We start from the raw sequence: 23,728 nt of genomic DNA on the forward strand, positions 1-23,728 counted from the left end.
AGAGAAACTGGCAATAAAATGAGAGTTTCAGATGTAACTGAGGTTTGTAGATTCATTGTCATCCAAATATGTTGACAGTGCAGGAAGATTAAAATTCTTTTTTTTATGGTATTGGATTGGGTATGAAGAATAGGGGAATTTCACTGGTATTGGTAATGAATACTACATTTCTGGTATCGTGACATTCTTATTCAGTGCATTACTTTTCTTTGGAATACCTACAAACTATCACTGTATGATAATAGCCTGAACTGGAAAGCAAATTGGAAAAACAAGACTTGAAACTCTTAGCTTAGCTTTATCTTACATTAAAAAGCATAATGCTCAAACAGTACTTATACACTTACTTACTTATTCAACACAAAATGTAAATGTCTGTTTGATTTTTAAATCGGACAGGCAGATATTTTTACAGTACAACCCTGACCTCCACTGCCCCTCCCCTGTGTGCCCCCCCCCCGCAACTGTCTCCTCCAGGCGTAGCCTCTCCCACCCATCCCGGTCTCCGCTGCGCTGTGGTCAGATCACAGAGCCGGGGATTACAGCAGATTATCCTGCCCACAGGATCACCGACCCAACTCCGGGCGGCCGAACACAGAGAGCCGACCTCAGCCTCTAAAAACGCAGAACACATGTCTTTCAGGAAGGAACCCGGAGGGATTGTCCGCAATCACACACCTGGCAAATGCCACAGGGAAGGGATTTATTTTATGGGCTACACTAGACAGGATAATCAGCCTTTATTCCTCACAGCAACAGGCCCTCCACATTGTGAAAGGACAGCCACCGCCAGCCCTCTTAATCTATTAATGCACTGTACAAAACAAATTCCAACCAGTTCACATTAGACACACAAAGCTCTTAGTGCAGTGTTTTCTTTCACCTGAGGAATGTGGGCTCTCTCTCTGTGGATTGTCTTACACTGTGTAATCTTTGAAAACCAACCAGAGGTGTCCTTCACTTTACATCTTCATCAGCAGATCTATGAACTCCTGCAAACTCACAGGAGTCTCTCCTCAGGTGGAGACCGACTCGTTCTGTCACTTTCTGCTTCACGGGGTTGCTCGACTTTCAGATCTATTTAGATGCAACTTTGTGACATGGCCTACTGCACTGCACTCAGCTGACGTATGTCACCCTTCATGCAACAATATAAGTATTATTGGGCATCTACACATATTTGTTGTTTACAAATATGTCAGATGAACAGTGTAGAAAAATGAGTTGTGAGGACAGAAAGTAAGTCAGTAATATTTTACATTTTCATGCAAACCCTTGCAGTCAAAGTGTAGCCAGGCCTGTACATCAGCCATCTTCACTTACAGCCTTTTTGCCTTCAATCTGGTCCTCAGGAAGTCAAACACATGCTCAGTTGGACTGAGTTCAGAGGACTGACCTGGCCAGTCAACATTATGTCACTATTTGGACATACAAATTCATTGGTTGCCTTGTCTGCATGTTTAGGATAATTTCCTGCTTTGGTGTCCTAAAATCGTGAGACGTATGAAAAGAGCAAAAAATCTTTACAGACATGGTCTTGGAGTAAAGCCAAAAGAATAAGAATCTCCTTCCAAGTACTCTGTGTCTCTGCGCACTATTTTGCAGTTGTCGGCTGCACTTTTGCAGCATGTCTTAAAAATAGGGCAACAAGGTCAGAACAATTTTGTATTATTTTCTGTTTCGTTCTTTTTGTGGCTTTTATCTGTCAGTCCTTCTGCCTGTAGGAGTGTCTTTCTCACTGTCTTTTTTTACTCTGGCTACATGCAAAAGGATTAATTACCTCCACTGGAGGTGATGTTTCTGGTTTGTTTGTTTGTTTGTTTGTCAGCGGAATTACTGAAAAACTACTGGCTTGTACACTATGTTATTACATACTAACCAGTTGATTTTTTACATATGCATATGACAGTGTATTGTGATTCTCACAAATATTCTGTATGTTAGGTATGTGAAATGTTTCCAATGTGTCACTCAGCATATGTCACACGTTTCGTTAGTGGGCATTTTGTTGTGCAATCATCCCTTGGAAATCAAAAATGAATGAGATATTCCAAACTTAAATGCATTTGCGAATTAGTCTGGCAATAATTTTTAAACATCTGGTGCAATGGTTTAACATTTCCCCGTAAGGCTTCAGCTTGGCACAACCATATTTTGACATTTTTCTAATAAATTTGGAAATATATATAGACATATAGTGGGTGTGCTTGCAGATTTGTAAGATATGTACTCTCTGAGTGTCCTTCTAGTCACAACTCTGATTGGGAACATTCAGCACCAGCAGAGACTCATCTTTCTCCTGCTTCTCCCTCTCCACTCTTCATCCTTACCCCTACAGGAGCTCTTTACTCTTTTATATGTAAATCCATCTAGCGACCCCGGGGGCCATTTAGTGTGAAAGGTAGGTATTTAAGAGTCGTGACTCTCAACAAACCACTTTTTATAACCAGCTTTCTCATTCCCAAATATGACATGGGGAAACTGTTTGTTTAATGAGCAGTGTTCCTCTCAAAAAGTACCTTGTAGGTTTGTGTAACAGGAGCTCCCCTGTATTCCTCCTCCCCTCTGCTGTTGTGGTGACTGAGGCTTGGCTAAACAGATGGATCAGCTGACACAGAAAACCATCCTGAGAGATGACAGATGGAGAGATGTGTTCAATTGGTACTCTGTTTAGCTTTCTGCCACTCGCATGCAGATAAATTAGGAGTTGAGAGACAAAGTCCTTGATGCGGAGAGTAACTGTTCCGCAGCAGCGGGAGCAATACAAGGATATTGATTTGCTTTTGATGTTTAATAGAGTTTCTCAGAGAGCAGACGCCAGCGGAGGGGGTGTGACGGAAAGAAGGAATGGAGGTCAACCAGATAAAAGCAGTATCCTGCTGAATTATGCTTAATGAACTAGATTTTAATTGCACTGACCAGCATTCCTAGAAAGTGGAAGAGTGCTTAGAAAACCCAATTAGTGCACATTGTAAAGCAGAGATGATGAGAAAAGGAACGGCTGAAAGAAGCTGTAAATGCATTGAAGCTGGACTGTAGGAACTAGTGATAGCACTGGCGTCTCTACTATACCACCAAATCCATAAACCTCCCTCCTCATGCTGCCCCCCCCCTCCCAACAAGCCCACACAAGGAGTGGTATTTTTAGCGCATCACCCTATCTCTGAGATGGAGCGCGTAACTCCCTCTCTGCAGGCTGGGGCTGCTTAGCTGGGCCTCTTTTATTTTAATCCAGACTAAAGAGAGAGAGAGAGAGAGAAGTGTGAGTCATCGAGAGCTACCTCTGTGTCACTATCTATCTATCTATCTATCTATCTATCTATCTATCTATCTATCTATCTATCTATCTATCTATCTATCTATCTATCTATCTATCATTGTGTGTTTCATTGCCTGAAAATCTACATATTTCTTCTGTAATTTCCAATTCTGTCATATTTAATCCAGTCTAGAAGTGAAATGCAGACTAATAAGCAGTCTTGGCAACCAATTCGTCATACATATTCCGCCGCACAAAGATGGTTGGCTGCATATTACCCTGGAATGATAGATAATTACTGATATAATGTGGTGCAAAAACAAACGCTGGGCAGGGTGCAGCCGAGTGAGAAAGTGTACTAGGTTGATTTGAACACACTGTGATATGGTCCATTTAGCTTGATGTTTTGAATTGTCCTGTAATGCATTCATGGCGTGGCTGACAAAAGTGAATGCACCAGTGAATGGCTTCCCCCTTGTTCCCTCTGCTGTATTGTCCTTTGTATTCAGCCCAGTGACAGTGCTCTACAGTAAGAAACTAATTTAAAAACCAAGGCACTCTTCAGTAAACTCAAGTTGATAGATACAATTAAGAAAAACAGCCAGCAATATAAAGAAAAAAATGTACGCTCACGTATAGTCACAAGCTTCGGGTAAGGACAGAAAGACTTAGATTGCAACAAGCAGCTGAAATTAGTTTCCCCTGTAGGGTGGCTGGGTTCAGCCTGTGACAGCTCAGACGTCCGGAGGGAGGTTAAAAAGAGCACACTCAGGTGGTTCGAGCATCTGATCAGGATGTCTCTCCGTCACCTCCCTTTGGAGGTATTCCAGACACGTCCAACTGGTAGGAGACCCTTGAGTAGCTTCAGTACTCACTGTAGAGACTATTTATCTATGAAGCATCTATATCAGCATCTATCTATCTATCTTGTAAACCCAATCCTAACTTGTTTTGACCAAGCGGCAACCTCCGGGTCTGAGCAGTGAGGCAAATATATATATATATATATATATATATATATATATATATATATATATATATATAATTTTTTTTTTTTTAATTTGAACGTTTTGTTCATTAAAAATGTCTTGTTCAGCGTTTGCTTGGACTTATAGACACTTCAAGGAGTCGTTGTTCAGTTTTCTTAGGTGAGTAAAATACATTTTGTTTTTCTTTTTTGCTAGCCAAAATGAACATCTCAGTTAATGCTAACATGAATTAGCAGCGACTTTGCTGACTCAGGTTGGCTCCTCCACAGTCCAAATATGGTCTGGTAGGGTGGAGTCTGTCATGGGATTGGGTGAACCAAATTTTAGGGTAACGAGGAGCCGTTTTGGCTAAGGCTTTAATCAGTTTAATTCTGGTTTCCTTTGACATGTTGCATCGTATTCATGCTGAAGAGATGGAGTCAGAGACAAACGGACCTGTTTCTACCGCCTGCCTACATGATGACAGAGACATTTCACACTATATGAGTGTGAAGGGCTTTAAAAACATGGCAAGTGGACAATCCAGGAAAAAGGTAATGGAACATTTAGCAGCATCACAATGAAGGAACTCGGACTGAGCAGAGGACATCGAGGGACGCCTGAAGGAACGTAAGTGCACCACACAAACTGTTTTGTTTTTTGTTTTGTTCACAGGATACTACCGTATATTAACTTTAAATATATTGTAACACAGTTACACTCCCAGTTTCCGAAAAAAAGATGGCGACACAAGATGGCGACGAGTGTAATGCTGAACTCGATCCCTCAAACGGGCCACAAACCAACGGGTGACGTCACGGTGACTACGTCCATTATTTATACAGTCTATGGTTCTAACAGGGACCTTGACCTTTGACCCCCAAAATCTAATCAATTCATCTGTGAGTCCAAATGGATGGTGGTGCCAAATGTGAAGAGAGAAAAAATAGACAGACAGATGGGTGAATAGTTTTCTGTTCTTACAACACTAGGGTTATAGTTTGATTTGATTTAGGCATCTAAACGACTTGTTAAGGGAAGGATTCTATCATTTTTGTCAAAGTCACAACAGTAACTACGTGGGTAACATTAGGGAATAAACCCCGTCGCCCCACTGGCTGGATTGAAAGTATGTTTTCTTTATAGATCGTTTATCATAGAACAAAAAAAGGCATTATGACCCAGAGGTTAGGAATTGGGCTTGTAACCATAGGGTCCCCAGTTAGAATCCCAGGACGGACAGGTCAGGGACTGACCTTGAGCAAGGCACCTAACCCCCCAAAACAGCTCCCTGGGCACGCAGAATGTGCTACCCACTGCTCTTAAGCAGTGTGTTTACTAGTGTGTCAAAAAGGATGGGTTAAATGCAGAGGTTGAATTTCCCCGTTGTGGGACTTATAAGGGAATCTTCATCTTAATCTTAATTATCATTTCACTTTGAACTTTCCAAATATATGATAATATGTAACAACAGTTTCTATTAAATGTAACCTAAACGAAGCCTAAAATTGTGATATAGCTGTCAAAATCACTTTATTCTCTCATTTAAAACGTTGCCAAAAATAAACCATTTGGAATAACGGAATACTGTTGAAAACATTACATTCTGCGCTCCTCAATGCAATTTGAAAGCCTGATCGATTTTGCTGAGATGAACGGTCACGTGACAAATATTCACTGCAGGCTGTTTTCACAGAGCTGAGAGGAAACGATAGGTGAGTCTGCAAGTAGAGGTTATAAATATGCAAATAGTTCAATATGTATAGCATGTGGAGACCCAATTTCTTTTTCCAATATTCATGACACTTGTGGGCACTTGTTCAAAAAGTGCTGAAGACAGTCTCCTGAAAAATGTCCTCATGCCTAAAGATAAGACAGGCCTCCTCACTGTCTCATTTTAAATCTCTTCTTAAAAACCACCTCCTCTCGTTGGCTTTTAACACCATGTAGAGTGTTGATTTTATGTTGATTTTATGTTTCTTTGTTTTTATTTGTATACATGCGTATTTTATTTTGTGCGGGCAGTACATTTTACATTTTATTTTATTTATTTTTATTACATATTTTTGTATTTTTGTTACATAGTCAGTGTTGTGGTTACATATTAATTTAAGTTAATATCATTCAGTCACATCCTGTACAGCCAATTTTGGGATGAGGACAGTCTGGTGTCCCGTGTTAACCAGCTACTCATTAATGTAGTCTGTCTGTGACTTGGCCCTATGTGGTTGCAAAATAAAGACCTGAAAGGTGCAATAAGTGTTCTCAGACCCTAATGAATTATTGCTGCTTTAAATTACCCAGTTTTTGAGCACACCTACTATGATGTATGAATTTACAGTATATAATTAAGGATTGCACCTTCAAAAGATTAAAAATATAATCAGTTTTGCAAAATCAAACGCTGAGTATTTTATGTTTAGGTAAATTACCTACCTGGAGATTAAATATACCATAAATTTAATAAGGATAATTAGAAAAAACTGTACTCCAATTATAGTGCAGTTATAATAGGCATTAACCGGGAGACTCATGTGAGCAAAGAACAAAAAGGAAATAAGTGTGATCATCCTAGATAGCAGTTACCATCAGTGAGGAAGAGGCGAGCTTATCTGTGTGGATTTGTTTGTCCTGAAAGTGCCTCAGGGCCATTGCCTTGCAGTGGGGCAGTGAATGTGACATGCTTGTCTGATGAGTCATATGTCTGTCATTTTTATTTTTGTCATGTCATTCCCTCATATTCTCCCTTTTATCAGTACTATAATTCTAGACCTTCAAAATGTTCCCTAATTTCAAATGCACTCTTTCTGTCTCCACTTTTTGTCCTCACATCACATCACATCACACCAGTAGTCACGCTTTAGTGGCCAGACCTGACCAAAACTCCTACATCTGGAGAGGTTGTTGTTTTGACTATGCTAAATAAAAGCTTAGAGATGTGTCAACACAACTGTAAAAGATGGATGCAGTTTGCTTTTAGTTGCATTACTGTGTTTATCTTTGCTCCTGCTGTTTTTTTTATCTCCTTCTCAATTTGTCTTTTTCTTCCATTGACCTCTAGTGAATGTTTTCTAATGATGAGTGAATATTGTTTACACCTCACACCTCTTCCAAGAAACGTGTATTTCTGTTTCACATTACTGACTCCAGACTTTCCATAATTTTGTCTTTTTTTTGCCCATTCCATTACATCAGGACACCAGCTCTGTGATTTTTTCATCACATTCTCCAGAAACTGCGTCTGGATGACTGGCACTATGGTGCAACAAAAACTGTATGAACCAGAAATAAAAACAGATTTTCCTGTGTTTTAATTGCAATACATGGATCAAAACTATGCTGAAATAACCACATAATGATGCAGATTTATTAAAGGTCTGACTTTATGCCTAGTCTAGTCTGTCCACAAGACAAATAAGCAAACAATTTTTAAAATGCTTGTTTTCTGAATATCTAATCCAAATTCTGATAGGCTTTTGTGACACAAGGTTACACAAATGTCTTACTTAAGCAAAAATTAAGTAAAAATATTTAAACATTTATTTTGGCAATGTGAAAAGCAAAAATAATTCTACGTCTGTTTGCATCTTTGCATTGACTCATTTTGGCTTCAAAATAGGTGCAAGCACATGGTTAGAGGTGCAGATGTTGTGGATAATGTTATGTTCTCCTACTAATTGGAACAGAAGCAGGAGATGAATAACAGATAGATTTATCAGCAGGGAATTCAGATCCTGAAGAGCCAAGTGCTTCCCGACTGATGGCGAAATGATGGAGGAAGAAGCTGTGATTGGGTAATGGGGCCTGAGCAGCGCGGTTAAAAAAGGCAATGAGAGTCTAGCAGACCATTTCCAAAACGTCAGAGTCTGGGAATATGGGCTGTGAGAATCAGCAGTATGTCCAAACAGAATGGATGTCTCCCACTCTGCATGTCCCCAGACACTTTCCGACTCACAAAAGCATTCGCACAAGCACATGCTCACACGCAGACGTTCAGCCACAATAGCTGTGCCAGTGCGCCTCTCTGTCTGCCTTTTAACAGATCACGATTCAGCAAAAGCACAATTGCACGAGCCTTGTGCACTGCGGTTAACTATCACTTTTCCACTGGCAGCAACGCAAGGGCCCTCACGTGCATAATATGGAAACTGCTGGAGAAGTCAGGAAGCTAAGCGGGGGAATTCATGACGATCCCAAGCCAGCGGTTGCTGGAGCTTCGTGACGGCACAACATTATGGTGACAAACGCTTTACCATCATGATGAACACATCTTTAGGAGAAGTGCCATGCCCTGCGGGTTGCAAAATGAGGACATTACACACACATACTCACACAAGTCTCTCACATTATCACTCACTCTTGCTGGCTTCACACACACAACCATGTATACACACTGACATACTGATGCACATCCAAGTGTTCATATGGACTCACGCAGAAGGAGCCACACTCAATATCTTCCCTATACATATTGAAACACAGAATGGATTCTGAAATAAAGCTCAATAAAACACTGGGAGCTGAGGCTGGTTGGGTTTAATCTCATTACACTGAGAGCCCGAGGCCTCTCTCCCCCTATTTATAGCACCCTCAGAGAGAGAAGAGGGCTGGCCTTCATGTACACAACATCACTGGCTTGTGCAACCACGGCCGCGAGTGGCAAGGGACACGACCAATCGCAGATAGGTCTTGCGTCAAATTTGATGTGACAAAATACACAATTGCCAATGATCTGTGGAGACAACCACTCTCATTCTCTATTCTCCAGACACACGCGCTCTTTCTCCTTCCTCGCCACATTTACCTTCTGTTTCTCTCCGCTCTCCTTATCTTCACACCTTCTCCCTGGTGACGACGTCCCACCTGTTTGATGCAAAGGAAAGGGCTCTGGGGTCGTCTTCTATTAAAGCACCCTATATAATCAGGGGAGCACCCAATTCTTCTTCTCTTCTGCATCTTTGATTAAACCTACTGGTGCAGTGCCCGTAGGAAGTATGAATTCGTACATTACATGCCACACTACAGCGTCTGCAACTCCATAAATCACTTACTTTTCATAAGGTACGCACACCATCCAGCACATACACATTGAACATTGATATTTGGTGGGAACTATTTGAATATTATTGGAAAATCGAACCTTGTAGCGCACTTTAAAACTACGAAAGATAGGTAGGCTAAATAGACTTACAGATGAGATGAGTCAGGTGTGGAAATTGAGAGCAAATTGTGTTACTGACCAGGTGTAGGCCTATCACACAATGGGGGCGGAGCTCCCCTAAAAGGCGTCCGATGGGAAACAGTGCGATGCTGCAACACGTCCTACGTAAATAATGATATTTTGAAAAATGAATTCAAAAATCTTTGAAATCGAGGATGTACTCCTTCGTGCCATGAGCAAGCCGCATATGAAATCTTAGGTCAGTCTGACTAACGGTCAGAGTGCCCTAGACACACACACACACACACACACACACACACAGACGCTTCTTGCTGTATAGATAGATATGTTTCTCTGGAGCACAGGCTGAGGATGAGGATGAAAATGATTGGATTGATTCAGCAGGTTTTAACCAGTCTTCAGGATGTGTCTTGAGAATATGCTGATGCAAGAGAGAGAAGAGAAGATGAGGTACTCTTGCTTGGGGACACTTTGAAACTTTTGCTGGGCACTGTCAGTACTTTGGATTGCACCAGCAACCTTTCAAGTTCTTAAAAAATGCCAACAACAAAAATGAAAAAAGCTCAGGAGAAAAGCCGCATGGAGTGAGAGAAGACTCAATTCTTATCTTCTTTAAGGAAGCCTCTCACAACAAAACCCCCCAAACCACACAAGTAATCACACTATAAGCCTCTTGATACACGCACAACAAAAATGAGAGAGAGAGAGAACTCGGACTAGGGCCTCACTGGTGTTAATTACTTTGCCTTTGTTGGAGGTAAAATACACCTCCCAGTCTGTGTCAGCATCATTAGGAACCCTGTATAGTGCAGGATATTACTTACACCCTGCTGTGGAGCTGGCCCAAGAAAAAGAAATGCAATCTTCAAAAAACATCCAGATCTCAAACTGAAAAGTAGCGCGTCAAATCAAAATACCATCCTGAACCCTAAGGCCATGCTTCCTTTTTCCCCCTCTCTGCCCTCCAACAGCCTGGATGTTGAGTGTTAATGTGTGAACATGAACATGACCTACAAGAAACGGGCTCACTGCTCTGACAAGACAGGTTACGCTCACGCATTGATCTAGGAGAGGTCAGGAGCCGGAACAGCAGCTCGTTTTCTAACACAAGTGCGCATCAGCTTTTATATACCACACCTTCAGTCGGCTATAAATCATAAGCTGCTTCGTGCATTATGTAAAGTTCTCAAGTGTGCCCACAAACCTTGTTGCAGCTGCACAGATTGCCGGTGTTATTTATACATATATATAAATATATATATATTTCTCACACAAACCTATTGCATCTGTTTTGTTTTCATGGGTTTCTGAATCATTCTGTTTTGGTGGCAATAAAAAATGATTTTGTCCTTACTTAGACAGGAAGCAGCATGCATTATGCATTCCTAAGCAGAAGCCTCTGCTGGCATTAACACATCAACATACTTTAGAAACACACTGTAGTGTGCACACGTGTACCAAGCCCTGCACATCCTTACATATTAATATGCCATAACACAGGGATCTTTAAGCCCTCATAGTGTCAGATATTTTTGAAATTGAGTTATGGAAAAACATTTAAACAATTTGGAGTAGTTTAAGAATAACATGCTATCAAAAATCTCCTGAATGTATGTTTTGTTTTAAGACTGCCTTGTTGTTAAGTAATAAAAAAACACACTTTTGTTGATTAAGTACATCTATGCAATTGCTATACTATACGTGTTACACTGCTAATTTATTCTTCTTCTCATGGATGGATTACTGGATGGGCCTAACGGGTTCAGGCCCAGGGGCCCCACTGGCCTTCACCTGCTAAATGTCATCAGACACACACGTAGAAAAGATAGAAAATGACCACAAAGAAACATGAAATGACTACAAAGAGACAAATACAACTACAAAGAGATGCAAATCAGCTGCAAGAGAGATACAAAGTGACTCACAGTAACTATAAAAGGGGCAAAATAACTCCAGAGAGATACAAGATGGCTGCAAAGAGATACAAAACAATTACAAAGAGACACAAAGAGACCCACAATGACTACTTAAAGGGCAAAATAACTACAAAGAGATGCAAAATTTTGACAAAGAGACACAAAACAACTGCAAAGATACACGAAATAACAACAAAGAGATGCAAAACAGCTGCAAGAGACACACAAATTGACTGACAATGACTATAAAAGGGGGCAAAATAACCACAGAGCGATATAAGATGTCTACAAAGAGACAAAACAACTACAAAGTGACGCAAAATTATGATAAGTAGTTACAAAACAAATACAAAGAGTCTCACAACGGCTATAATAGGGCTATAAAGAGATCCAAAATAACTACAAAGAGATACAAAATGACTACAGAGAGATACAAAATGACTACAAAGAGATACAAAATAACTACAAAGAGATACAAAATGACTACAGAGAGATACAAAATGACTACAAAGAGACACAAAGTGACTCACAACGACTATGAAAAGGGCAAAATGACCACAAAGAGATAAAGGTTGACTACAAAGAGATACAAAACAACTACAAGGAGACAATGACTATGAAAAGGCGCGAAATGACTTCAAAATGACCAAAAGAGACACAAAACAACTACAAAGATCCAAAACAGCGACAAGAGAGGCACAAAGAGACTCACAAAGAGACTCACAACTATAAAAGGGTCAAAATAACTACAAAGAGACACAAAACAAATACGAAGAGATGCAAAATGACAACAAAATGACAACAAAATGTGTCAAATGAATGATAAATAACTAAACCAAAACAATGACAACAGAAATGATCACAAAGAGGCCTAAAACCAGCACATGCAGATGAACTGTGGCGCCACCAGATGATGTTGGACTTTGACCGGTGGGTGAGCGGGGGGCTGGGCGTCATTCATCTTTTTGTACCCATGCTATAATGGTTGAAGATTGGTGTTGTGTCCCTTTCATCTCTTCCTCTTTCTTCTCCTGATCTCACACTTGAGAGAGGTGTGTGTGGAGCTTATAGTCGCCTGTAGCTCTGTATCAAGCTAAACTCGAGTGGTCCAATCAAATGCATAGGATGTGATTAAAATCCCTCTTTTAACTGTAAACTGCTCATACAAGATCCTCCAACATCAGTTTCAATAGGCTTTAAGCAAAGGAATAGACAGCTTACGAGTGCAAGATATAAGGTTTTCCTATAACAAAAGCTCAAATGACAATAAATATTTTCTTCTTGATTTGGTTTTCTGCTTTCCAAATTAGCACACTATGAAATATTAAGCGTCTCATTTAGCAAGCCCCTGTGCTGTCATTGTTTTGATAGCAGTTGAATATGATTTACAGTTTTTTGCAGCATTTTTTTTCCAATCAAGCTCACACAACAGCAGCGGAGCTGAGTCAGACCGAGGACGGACAAAACAAACCATTTCCTGCTATATTTCTATCTCAAGAATAATCTATATCTGTCAACGCTGCCCCATCTCAGAATGATATATTATGTATAGACAAGTATCATTAGTATAGTGAGCAGAATAATGATGAACTTGTGAACAAAAGCCTTGGTCATGTTCTCTGAGACTGAGCCACAGTGTACACTAAGAAGTCTGTGACATTGCACACCACTATTAATGCCATCTGTCCCTCTTCTCTAAGCAGGACTGACACTCTTTCATAATCATCCAGTGAAGCTGATAATCTGCCAGCAATTTTGGGCAACAACAATGTCCCGGGGCAGGAGGTCTGGAAGTGATACCTCACATGAGACGTTGGCATTCAGCAGGCAGTTGAACGAGCATGCGGACTTTATCCGTGTGTGTCCGTGCCAAGCATGGTCTCCAGGTGCACTCCTTCATCCCTTCCAGCTCTGATTTGCTGTGAGTTCTTGTTCTGAACTAGCCTCTCTTCGCGCTCCCCTGACGTACCTCACATTAGTCTGACACGGTGCTCTGCTCGACAGGTGTATGCTATTTGTTCTTTCTGCTCCACTGTGTGTGCATGTGTGTGTGCTGACACACAGCTGACGGAGGGTTTGTCAGTCTCTGTCACTCAGACAGTTCTGCGCTAAGACAGCAGCCTGAAGCACATTTCAGCGAGGTGGTCCTCTCACTGGCTTCACCAAGCAGAGGCTGCAGAATGTATGTCAATTGTGGCGGTTTGGACTCAATACCCTTGTTTGCACATGTGACTTGTGAGGAAATCTCCCAAAGAGCATCATATTAGAGTTTTCTCAGAAGCGGAGCTGTTTGCTGAGAGGTGAAAGACTACCACTTATTTTGAAATTGAATACACCGCACATTTTGACATTTAAATTCTCCTGAGTCTCAGCAATGAGACCTTTTTCTTGGTTTGAAGTGGGTGACTTGATTACACTAAAAAGGTTTTTCCTTTTAGTTCCTCTTAGCGCCTATGGGCTTGAAGAATAAATTACTATTACTACTACTAAAAAGTTTTATGATTTTTTTTTTTAAACATAAGAAAAAAAAATCCAAGGAAAGTTTATTCTGAACTCACACACAAGATGATTGTTAGTGTATTTTCATCATGCACATATAATTATTAACTGTTTTCCTTTTGCATTCTTCCTATGTTTTTCCTATAGGTTGCACTTTGGTGCACAGGTCTGTTTAAACACCCCCTTGGATGGCAGCTGACTGCAAGCCACATGATGAAAATGTTTATGTCGGCTCTGCCCTTGAAGATCTTTTAAGTAGCGGCTGGAGCATGAAGAATGAAAAATTACATCATGGCGTAAAATAGCTTTAAAGAGAACAATATAGGAAGAGATGAGGCACTGTACACTGTCAGTGGTGGGCAGTTCATTCCACCACTGGGGATATGAAGGTTTGAGATTCAGATATGGCTTCGAGGGGGGAAAGGCTCTGCAAGCAGCTGATGATCTCAGTGGACAAGAGGGAGAGAGAGAGAGAGAGAGAGAGAGAGAGAGAAAGATAGATAGAGAGAGAGGGGGGGGGGGGGGGGATGAAATGATAGATAGAGTTGTGATAGAGAAATTGTGTGCTTAAAGCTGCTGTAAGCAAGAATATGGCTATCATAGAGAATCTCAGAAGCTACAGGGAGCCAGTGAGATGGGCCACACAATAGAGAGACAAAGCGGAGAACAGAAATAGAGATGAAATCAATGCTCCCCATTTACACTGGGGTGAAATGAAGCACTGAGAGGATAGAGGATCAAAAAGAGAGAAATGCAGCAATCAAAGGCTGTAATTTTTATGGACAAAAGAGTGATTTAAACAATATTATTAGATCAGAAGTGCCAGCATGAGGCTTACTGTAATCACACTGCACATCTTGAGAGAGGAAACTGACAAAGGAAGGAAGAAATTAAAGGGACAGCTCACAACAAAATTTTAAAAAATACATGTTTCCCACTACCTGTAGTGCTTTAAAAAAAAAATCAATCTAGACTGCTTTAGTGAGCTGCTGAGTGTTGGAGATATTGGCAATAGAGATGTCTGCCTTCTCTTCTTCTTCTCTTGAGTATAATGAAACAAGATGGCGCTTCGCTTGTGGTGCTCAAAGCTCAACAAAAATACTTCGGAAAAACAGCAGTCTCTTTCCAGAATTCAAGATAATCCACAGACCGTTTTGTGAGCAGATTAATGTTGGAACTAGAATATCAAGAAAAACCATTTAGATGATTAAATTGCACTATAGGTAAGAGAAAAGAATGTATGGGGATGATTTGTCTCTTTAACTTTCAAGTTGTCTTCCAGTCAATCGTGCATTTTTGTGTGTGTTTTTTTTTTTTTAATAAAGCATAAAGTATACATTATCTTGTAATTCTGTATTCCTTTTAGGCCAACTTCAACTCAACTATTTACCACAAGTTTGGCACTTATTTTTAAAATGGGTGTATGTTATTTTGTGGCAATTAGACAAAAGAAACCAAGGGCTGAAGAGAGAAGCTAATGCAAAGTACCAAAAGCTGCTGTTCCTTGACTGGCCACACGAGACTGGCTCCAAAAGGGAGTCAATCCTTATTGACAGCTTGTTACAGTCTCTTCAGCTACTTTCCTGGTTCATGACAACTGTGAGGAGGGTGCACTGCCAAGATGGCCGGAGCCACAGGAGCCACCCACTCTGATCTCCATGTCTGCTTTTCAGAGACCTGTGTATATTTTATACAATCTATGAAATAAAGCCATATTCCTCAACAACAAAAAATCCCAATACCAGTCAAAACTGACCCTGAGGACAACAGGAGGGTGAAGGACTGGGTGCTGCTTTGTAAGCGGACTAGTTGCACAAAAGCTGAGCGATGTGTGTTGGTAACAGGTGGACTTGTTGTGCAACTTAGATTTCTGATGCCATGGCTCATTTTGTTTCTTTTTCCTGGGATCCTTGCCCATCCACACTTGTCAAAAACAAAAACAAATGACTAGTTTATCAGCAGTTCAAGAGGATTCAGTGTGAAAGTAATTAAAATGCAAAGATGCCAAGGTTTCCAGCCCTAGAACACGAAGCAAACTGCCTGCTAAATGTGGTTACCAGTGGCCTGAGTATCTGATGAGCCTGTGAGAGCCTCTTCCAATGAGACAAAGTGATGAGCAGAGAACACACACAAAGAAGGACCTTGGATAAGAGCTGCACACATCCCCTCTGAGCAGACAGCCTGCTTGGTGTCGTTGCTAAAAGATCTCGGAGGGATTTTACCTGAGGTCTCTGGGATCTGACTGAGTGAGCGCCGTTCCAGTACATGAACCGTCTCCAGATACTAATTAGCGCCGAGAGTAGAGAGAAAAGCACAATGTTTTCACAGCAGAGTGCAATCTGTAGCTTAAACAGATGGTTCCACTACACAAATGAGATAAAAGGGTCTATTACTTAAAACACATTTGTTGGGATAATTCCTGAATACTCTCTGCATGAGACTTTTTTACTTTCTAGAGTGTAGAAATGTAAATGTATGATCAACAACAAAATACAGCTGTTGTTGTAATTAACTGGAGCTGTACCTCATTATGAGCTAAATTATTATGGCAGCCGGCCAGTCAGGCAGGCAAAAGAGCAGCTCCGGCTTACAAATCAGCCCTGGATCGCAGCTTGGGGGGGGAGAAAAGGTGTAAAGAATGCATGAAGTGGTTGGTGAGGGAGGGAAGGAGGGAGGGAAGGAGATTGAGAGGCTTTGGTTAGAAATTGTTGCAGAGGGGCTGAACAGGAAACTGTCTCGCTGCTGTGATTAAACTATCTGCAGAGGTGTATTAATATTCACTTTTTCATCTTATATACATACAAGTCATGATGCATATCCGGTGGGATCTGCTACATACTGACACATTATACAGTCAAGCCCATCAAGTGCCTGTAGGCTTTGCCTTTTTTGGGTAAATGAAATCTATTCTACAAATGCACAAAACAAGTAACCATAGCAACAGAATTGCGGGAAGAGCTGTTAGTCGTTCAGTGTCAGTCAGTCATTTTCGTGTTGGAACTTCCCAGAGCGTATTGGGCATGGGACCTGATGACTGATACGCTCATATTAGCATCCCCTGACAAAAGGACTGACAAGACGGTCGAACAAAAGACACCGGGGGTGGGAAGAGGAGGCAGACTGACACTCTTTGGGGGGAAGCTGATTGCCACTAAGACTGCCATTTTGTGGGATACATACAACACAGAGACAAAAATAGACAAGTGAAAACAGTCCGCAGACAATGATTCTTTAAACAATTATGCTAAACAACACCCAGAATCCCTCTTGTATGCTATCCATGCCTCAGCTGGTGGCTGCTGGGAGTGCTTCATTTTCAGAAAGCAAGTGTATCAATTACAGCAACACGGTGCAATCTGGGTTTTCTTATGAACCTTGTCCTGAACAATTTCTCCAGCATCTCTCAGGTGGATTGATCTTTTGAACCTCCAGATGAGGTCTTGACCATCTGACTCTTCAGTGATTGAATGGTCTGTTTCCTTGAGACAGTAAGGTCATCACTGGGTCGATCAGTCCTCGACCAGTCAAGAACCAATTACTTTTTCCCCTCTCCAACAACACAGTCACTTCGTGTTCCTCAGTGACTACATTTGACCATACAAGCTTTGTCATTATAATGTTAAAAAACATGATTGTTCTCAGAAATTAAGTACATTTTTTATCTGATTTATGTATATTTTTCGAATGTCGGATCACCAGGAGATTATACTGCTTCTATTTTGACTCAAAACTGTTGGTGACCAATGCCTGTTTAGTCAAGTCAAGTCAAAGTTTATTTATAGAGCACATTTAAAAACAACCTCAGTTGACCAAAGTGCTGTACAATTATTAAAATAGAATACAATCATACACAAATAGTTATAAATAAAAACAATGAAAACAATAAAATACTAAAAACAATAAAACAATAAAATAGTAATAAAACTCAATCCAAAAATAGAGTTAGAGACAGAAAAGAAAAATAAAAGGGTAAAAAAGTAAAAGAAAGCCAAGGATTCTTGCCTAGCTGGGACATTTGCCAAGGAGAATAAATAGGTTTTTAAATAATGTTTTAAAGTGCTCAACAGACTGTGCAGCTCTGACCTGGAGAGGAAGACTGTTCCACAGCTTTGGGGCCGCCACAGAGAAGGCTCTGTCCCCACGACAGATTTAGCCATTTGAACCCTTACAAATCTAAGTAAGATTTAGAGGGCAACTTTAAGAATTTCCTTTTTTCAGCAAATACATGTGACTGTACGAGATCTGTCATTATAATGGCAAAAACATGCTTAGGGCTGGACAGAAATTAAGTAAATTTTTACCATACTTACGTAGATTTTCAAGTGTCAACTTTACTTGACTACTAGGGCTATAAAAGTCAACACAACAAAAAACGATTTATATATATTTATATATACACACAAATGTATCCTGAAATTTATTCTAAATTAATTTCTTTACATTAAAACATCTCATCAGGAGATGATACAGCCTCTATGTTCACTCAAAACTATTATTATCATTATTATTATTATTATTATCAATCTAAGTAAGATATAGGGTGCAACTTCTAGTTCTTCCTTGTATTTTTGTCCCATATCTTAGGGTTTACTGAACTGATATTCTCAGACATTGACAGCTTTAGTAAGAGCATATGTGCATGGTGCTGCCTTCCATATAGGCCAAACTCAACACAAGTTTGCCTTGAGCTAAAAACACACAGCGGCTAGATGCTCATAATGCTTGATAACTCCAGCGAGGAGATGAGGCATCCAGCTCGAAGCATCCTTTATTCGGACATAAGTAAGTAAGAATGCAGAATAAAGTACAGTCGCTGTAATATTTGAAAAGAATGAAAATAATATCAACGCAACGGAAATCCCTCTGGCCTCCTACTGATATGAAAACTGATGAAATGTGGCCGATTGCAATATATACGGGCTACAGGTCAGACACTAACCTGTGCACAGCCCACTCATGAATACCTCCACACCCATCACACACACACACACACACACACACACACACACACACACACACACACACTACACACACTATATTTGCTACATTTCACCACTACTCATGACACACAACATTTATCTACCAGCCTCCATTCCTCCGTGCACCCTCCTTCCTGACCATCGGTAGTACAAACACCCACAGACCGTACACATCACCTCATGGATGTGTTAAGACACACACACGCACACACACACACACACACACACACGAACACACACACACAGCCAGTGTGTTAGAGCCAGCTTGGTGTGCTCCGAGAACTGAGCTTGCCGGAATCGAATTACCTCTCTCTCTTTCTCTCTCTCTGCCCTCTCATGGTTTGCCGCCTACAGAAGGAGAAGGCCATGCAGAGTCAGACCCAATGCACTAAAGATTGGACTGCCTCAAAGCGTGTCCTGCGAACTAAAATACAAATCAGCCCTTCCTCCAGTCAGCTGGAGTTGGCCCTTCTCCCAGGGGCCTGCCGGGAAGGCCGTCTGTGGCATTTTTTTAAAAATGAAAGAAAGAAAACAAATAATAACAGGGAGTAAAAAAAAAGCAGGACCCCAACAGTCCCCTGGAGACCCAGTACATTCTCAGGGACGTGTTATTAGTCTAATAATCACTCTGTTAATGTGTTGCTCTTGTGGAAAGAGCACATTTTGGACTGGGAGAGTTTGAGAAGGATAATAACGGAGTCGGAAACAGTCCAACATGTAAACTAACTCTTTCACTCGAAGGAACATCTGGGGATAACAGGTCACAAAAAGGACAGAGTGGAAGAGGGAGTGACCTGGAAAACCATATGACTTACTTTCTCTGACATTCTCTCCTAGTAACAGGGAGATCCCTGTTTGTGAACACTATTGCAGAGCCTCTTCAAAACAGGCCTGTTCAGAATGGGTGGATTGCTTGGCGTCAAGTATTACTGCTCACAACTTTCTTGAGAGCCACTTATCCAAACAACTTTGCGCTTGACACTGTGCGTCCTTGGACCCTGAGCAACACAGCTGCCACAACCAGTCCAGTCACCAGAAAAAAACAATGACATTGTATATTTCTGCAAACCACATATTGTTGATATGAAGTGTTTTAGGCAAACTTTAGCTTCAGGCTGGTGATATAGTTTAACAGGCCAACTCATAAGATACCAACACTTTGTCACGGTCCTCGGCGTGCGGTAGCGAGACACAGGGCTTTACACTGACTCTAATATAAACCTATCCATGCTAATATTATACTCGTTCAGTAAATGCCTTTATATTTACAGCATGAAGGTCCTTTCAGGGCAGATGTGTCAAACAAACCCTGGACCAACCCAGATGTTTCCGTATGAAACCAAAAGTCAATGTTATTTGAAGTCAACCTGTGAAACTGAGTCTATTAGTTAAGTGTGGACATCCCTGTATATGAGCCCAACCCTGTTCTTTTACCCTCACTTTAGTGAAGTGATCATATTGAGTTATATTACTGACAATACAAGATATATGCATTTACTTATAATAAATGCAGTGCTATCATTATAAGACATGTCAAATTGTCATCTAATACCTCATCAAAAACGAGGTGTTGGGCTAAAAAAAATAAATAAATAAAAAAGCCAGGATACAGACAACCAGAAAATAAAGGAGCAGAGAGAGAATGGCCAGATTTCTGGTCAAAAAGAATGTGAAGAATGTGCACCAGCTGTGACAGGCGAGGTGAACATGGCTAAGGTGATGAGCTGGGCAGACTCATACATAAAACATGCTGTAGCTGCCTCAGTTTTAAGGCTAGAGTGAAGATATGGTATTACAACTACACAACCAAAGGTTATGTTTTCTTTTTGGGATAAATATTGTGTAAATTAGGCTAAATTCTGGTGATGAAAAAAGCATCATTGCTGTTTTTCAAAATGGTGTATTTTGATATTCCTACATACTAGGGTTCTTTGATTTGTATAAATTGGGTGATGTTAGGATAAGAGCAAAAGATGGGTGGTGGTGGTGGGGGGGGGGGGGGGGGGGCGGGGGGGGGGGGGGGGGGGGGTGACCTGCCTGTTACCATAACTTTATGAAAACATACAAACAATTAGTGAGCAGGCACCATGAGGCTGAACATCTGCCAATGGAAGTCATTAAAGAGCAGCTGGATTAAGATATTATCATAGGGGTAAACATGATATGAATATGTCACTTTTTTTAAATATCACAGTTATCAGCTAATGAATATGAGTCGTTCATCTCAGAGCTCGCACTTGACACTACACTTCCTTTGGTCGTCAGCGATACACCCGCCGAGTGTGATCGGAGGAATGGGTGTTGAGGAAATCAAAGGACTGTACATATAGATAGATAGAGACTCCTTCAATTTTAGTTAAATGTGAAACACATACACAAGTGAGTCACAACAATAGCCAGCCTAACCTCTGTCCTTCACTTCTATGATGCTGTTTCTTCTGTACAGGTTAGCAAACAATAAAAAACAAGCTGGTGTTGCATTTGCAAGAGGATAACTGGGACCACTGGTGTTGTGTAAGGACAAAGTAATCAGAATTGTATCGTTCCATGACTCACTTAATGAAATGCCTTTAATCAAATCTGCTTGATTAACATGCATGGTGTAATTTGATTTAAGTGCTGGAAGAGTTGTTAGCTGGTGGAGTTTAAGTATCATATAAATCTGCTGTTTCATGTCCTCTCCCTAATGCAGTGAATTTGATACTGTCATATCTGATCAGAGAGCAGCTGTGCTGTTCCAATTAGAAGCTGTCTAAAATCATCTGTGTGACACTTTATAACTTTGTCACATCTCATTTAGACCATTGAGTGTCTTTTTTTAACACAACCTCCACCTCATCCACCACACCTGAAGGGGTCAGATGTCAGGAGAGAGGCTCTGGCTTGGTAAAGGGCACTTGAGCACCATGGTAAACAAGGGGCTTTCACTTTGGGTCCTCCGCCCACTGGGCCCCAAACCTCCCTCTGCAAACAAGCTGATAAAAGCCTGGACTGGGTGGTGATATCAGTGGTGCACGCTCGAACGCACCCACTAGACCTTTGGTGCCATTAAACCGACTCTTTCTTATCATGTGCGTGTAACATGTGGCCGCTTTTAAAAATTGTTACTGGTTTTTACAGATGCTGCTCCTGCATTTCGAGTGGGCGGACTGGTTTGCGCTCCATACCCATCTGACAGTCTATCCAAAGACGCATAACGCATCAGCACCGAAAACCCACGCGTCCCGCCTCCCGGTAGAAAGCGCTTCATATCAGTTAACCCTTAAGGCACACTGCGTTATTACGCACTCATTAAAATGCACCCCCCTCCTCCCCTCTCGTTTACGCATATGCCTTGTGGGCTGTCATGGGCTATTATTGGGATATTTGGAATGCACTCCCCTCTCTCGCCTACCGTTTATTCCCGACACAATTTCCGATGGATGTGTTTGTGGTCCCGTGGAAGGAGGATGGCCAAGACATCCGAGACTTTTTCAGTCCTGGTCGGTCGCTCGTATCCACGGCGTCTGAGCGCTCCATGTGCCGGTGGTGATGCCGGTCGGTGTCGGAGTACCCCCGGTGTTTGATTTTGATCGGGGTCCGGGGTTGCCTCCAAAGATGCTGCGGAGGCTTCAGAGTCGCCTGTCCTTCCCGGGGAACCGGGAGCGACAGCGACAGGCTCTTCTTCGAGCATGGTGGTGGTTCCATCATAGTGCAAAAAAATCAAAATAAAATAATAAATAAAATCCCCTTTAAACTTGTTGACTAAATGATATGGCTGTATTCGTTTATTTCAAGCACAAAACGTTTCATATCCCTCTCTGCCACTTGAGCGAACAAATCAAAGTGACCAAGTCCAGCACAGCACAGCCCAGATCTGAATCTCTGAATAACATGAAAAACTGTCACAGTGGTGATTTGACAAGTCATCCAAAAATCATTAATCTCATTGTGATCAGTTTTAATTTAGTAGAATCTCCGCTCTGCCGTGATCCGCACCAGTCCTGGCTTTTGGTGATGAGACACCGGTCCTGCTGCTTCCCCTGAAGTTTGACGCCTCGTCGCCCATGGCGCACAACCGGATGACTGTATTTATTTTAGAGAATTTATTGCTTTTTATCAGCCACTTATTGCAGAGACACACAGATCGCCGGCGCTGGCTTCTATGTGTGCTATTATTGCTGCCCGTATGTCTTTCAGCTGAGCTGAAATTTCCAAGCAATTTCCATAAAAGTACTCAATCTATCACGGCTCATGTAGAGAGCTACGGCATCTCTGTGCGCGTACACACCGCAGAAAAAGTCTCCAGTAATTCCTCCATGGAGATGTTGGGATCCAGTGATTTTCAAAAAGATGTTGCACTGGACTCAGTAACCATCCTTCCTCAATACATCAGGATGGTGTGAGGAATGGTTGGACATGTCCAAAAACCACATGCGATCCTTTGTTCCTGTGCTGTCCAGACTCTTCTCCAGGTTTTGATTTGTCAGAATGCATCATAAAAGGGCACAAATTGATAATTGCGAAGGTTCAGTCCTTCCTGTTCAGTGTGGGCCATTATCTTCCCATTCTCATATTTGCTGGAGTTCGACGACAAACATTGGCTTCACCACAAATCTCTCTCTCTCTCTCTCTCTCTCTCTCTCTTTCTCTCTCTCTCCCTTGCTCTCCCTCCCTCTCCCTTTCTCTCTCCCTCCCTCCAGTCCTCCAGTCTATCTATGTGGTGGTTGGGTGGTTGTTCTCCTCAGTGATTTGTCAGCACTGGAGGGTTTTGAACCTTTTTATGTGCTCATCCATTATGTTTTGCCCCTTGCCTGCATTCACTGCGCATTTCCTTGACAGAAAACAAACACTGCAAATTGCTCAAATGATGGCAGCTACAAGATCAAACATGACATCTTAAAATGCCACTGTTTATCAGGTTGCCTATTTGTAGCTTTAAAAAA

General features: G+C 41.3%; 1 protein-coding gene across 1 annotated transcript in view; it reads right to left on the reverse strand.

The window, feature by feature from the left end:
• pde4a (phosphodiesterase 4A, cAMP-specific) overlaps positions 1-23,405 on the reverse strand; it is a 56,327-nt gene extending 32,922 nt beyond the window's left edge. The window contains exon 1 of the mRNA XM_059347684.1: positions 22,198-23,405. Coding sequence (XP_059203667.1) covers positions 22,198-22,493 — 296 coding nt within the window. The 5' untranslated portion in view covers positions 22,494-23,405. The remainder of the gene's footprint in view (positions 1-22,197) is intronic.
• Between the last annotated feature and the right edge of the window lie 323 nt (positions 23,406-23,728).

Source organism: Centropristis striata, chromosome 13 (assembly GCF_030273125.1).
Source record: "Centropristis striata isolate RG_2023a ecotype Rhode Island chromosome 13, C.striata_1.0, whole genome shotgun sequence".
Lineage (NCBI taxonomy): Eukaryota > Metazoa > Chordata > Actinopteri > Perciformes > Serranidae > Centropristis > Centropristis striata.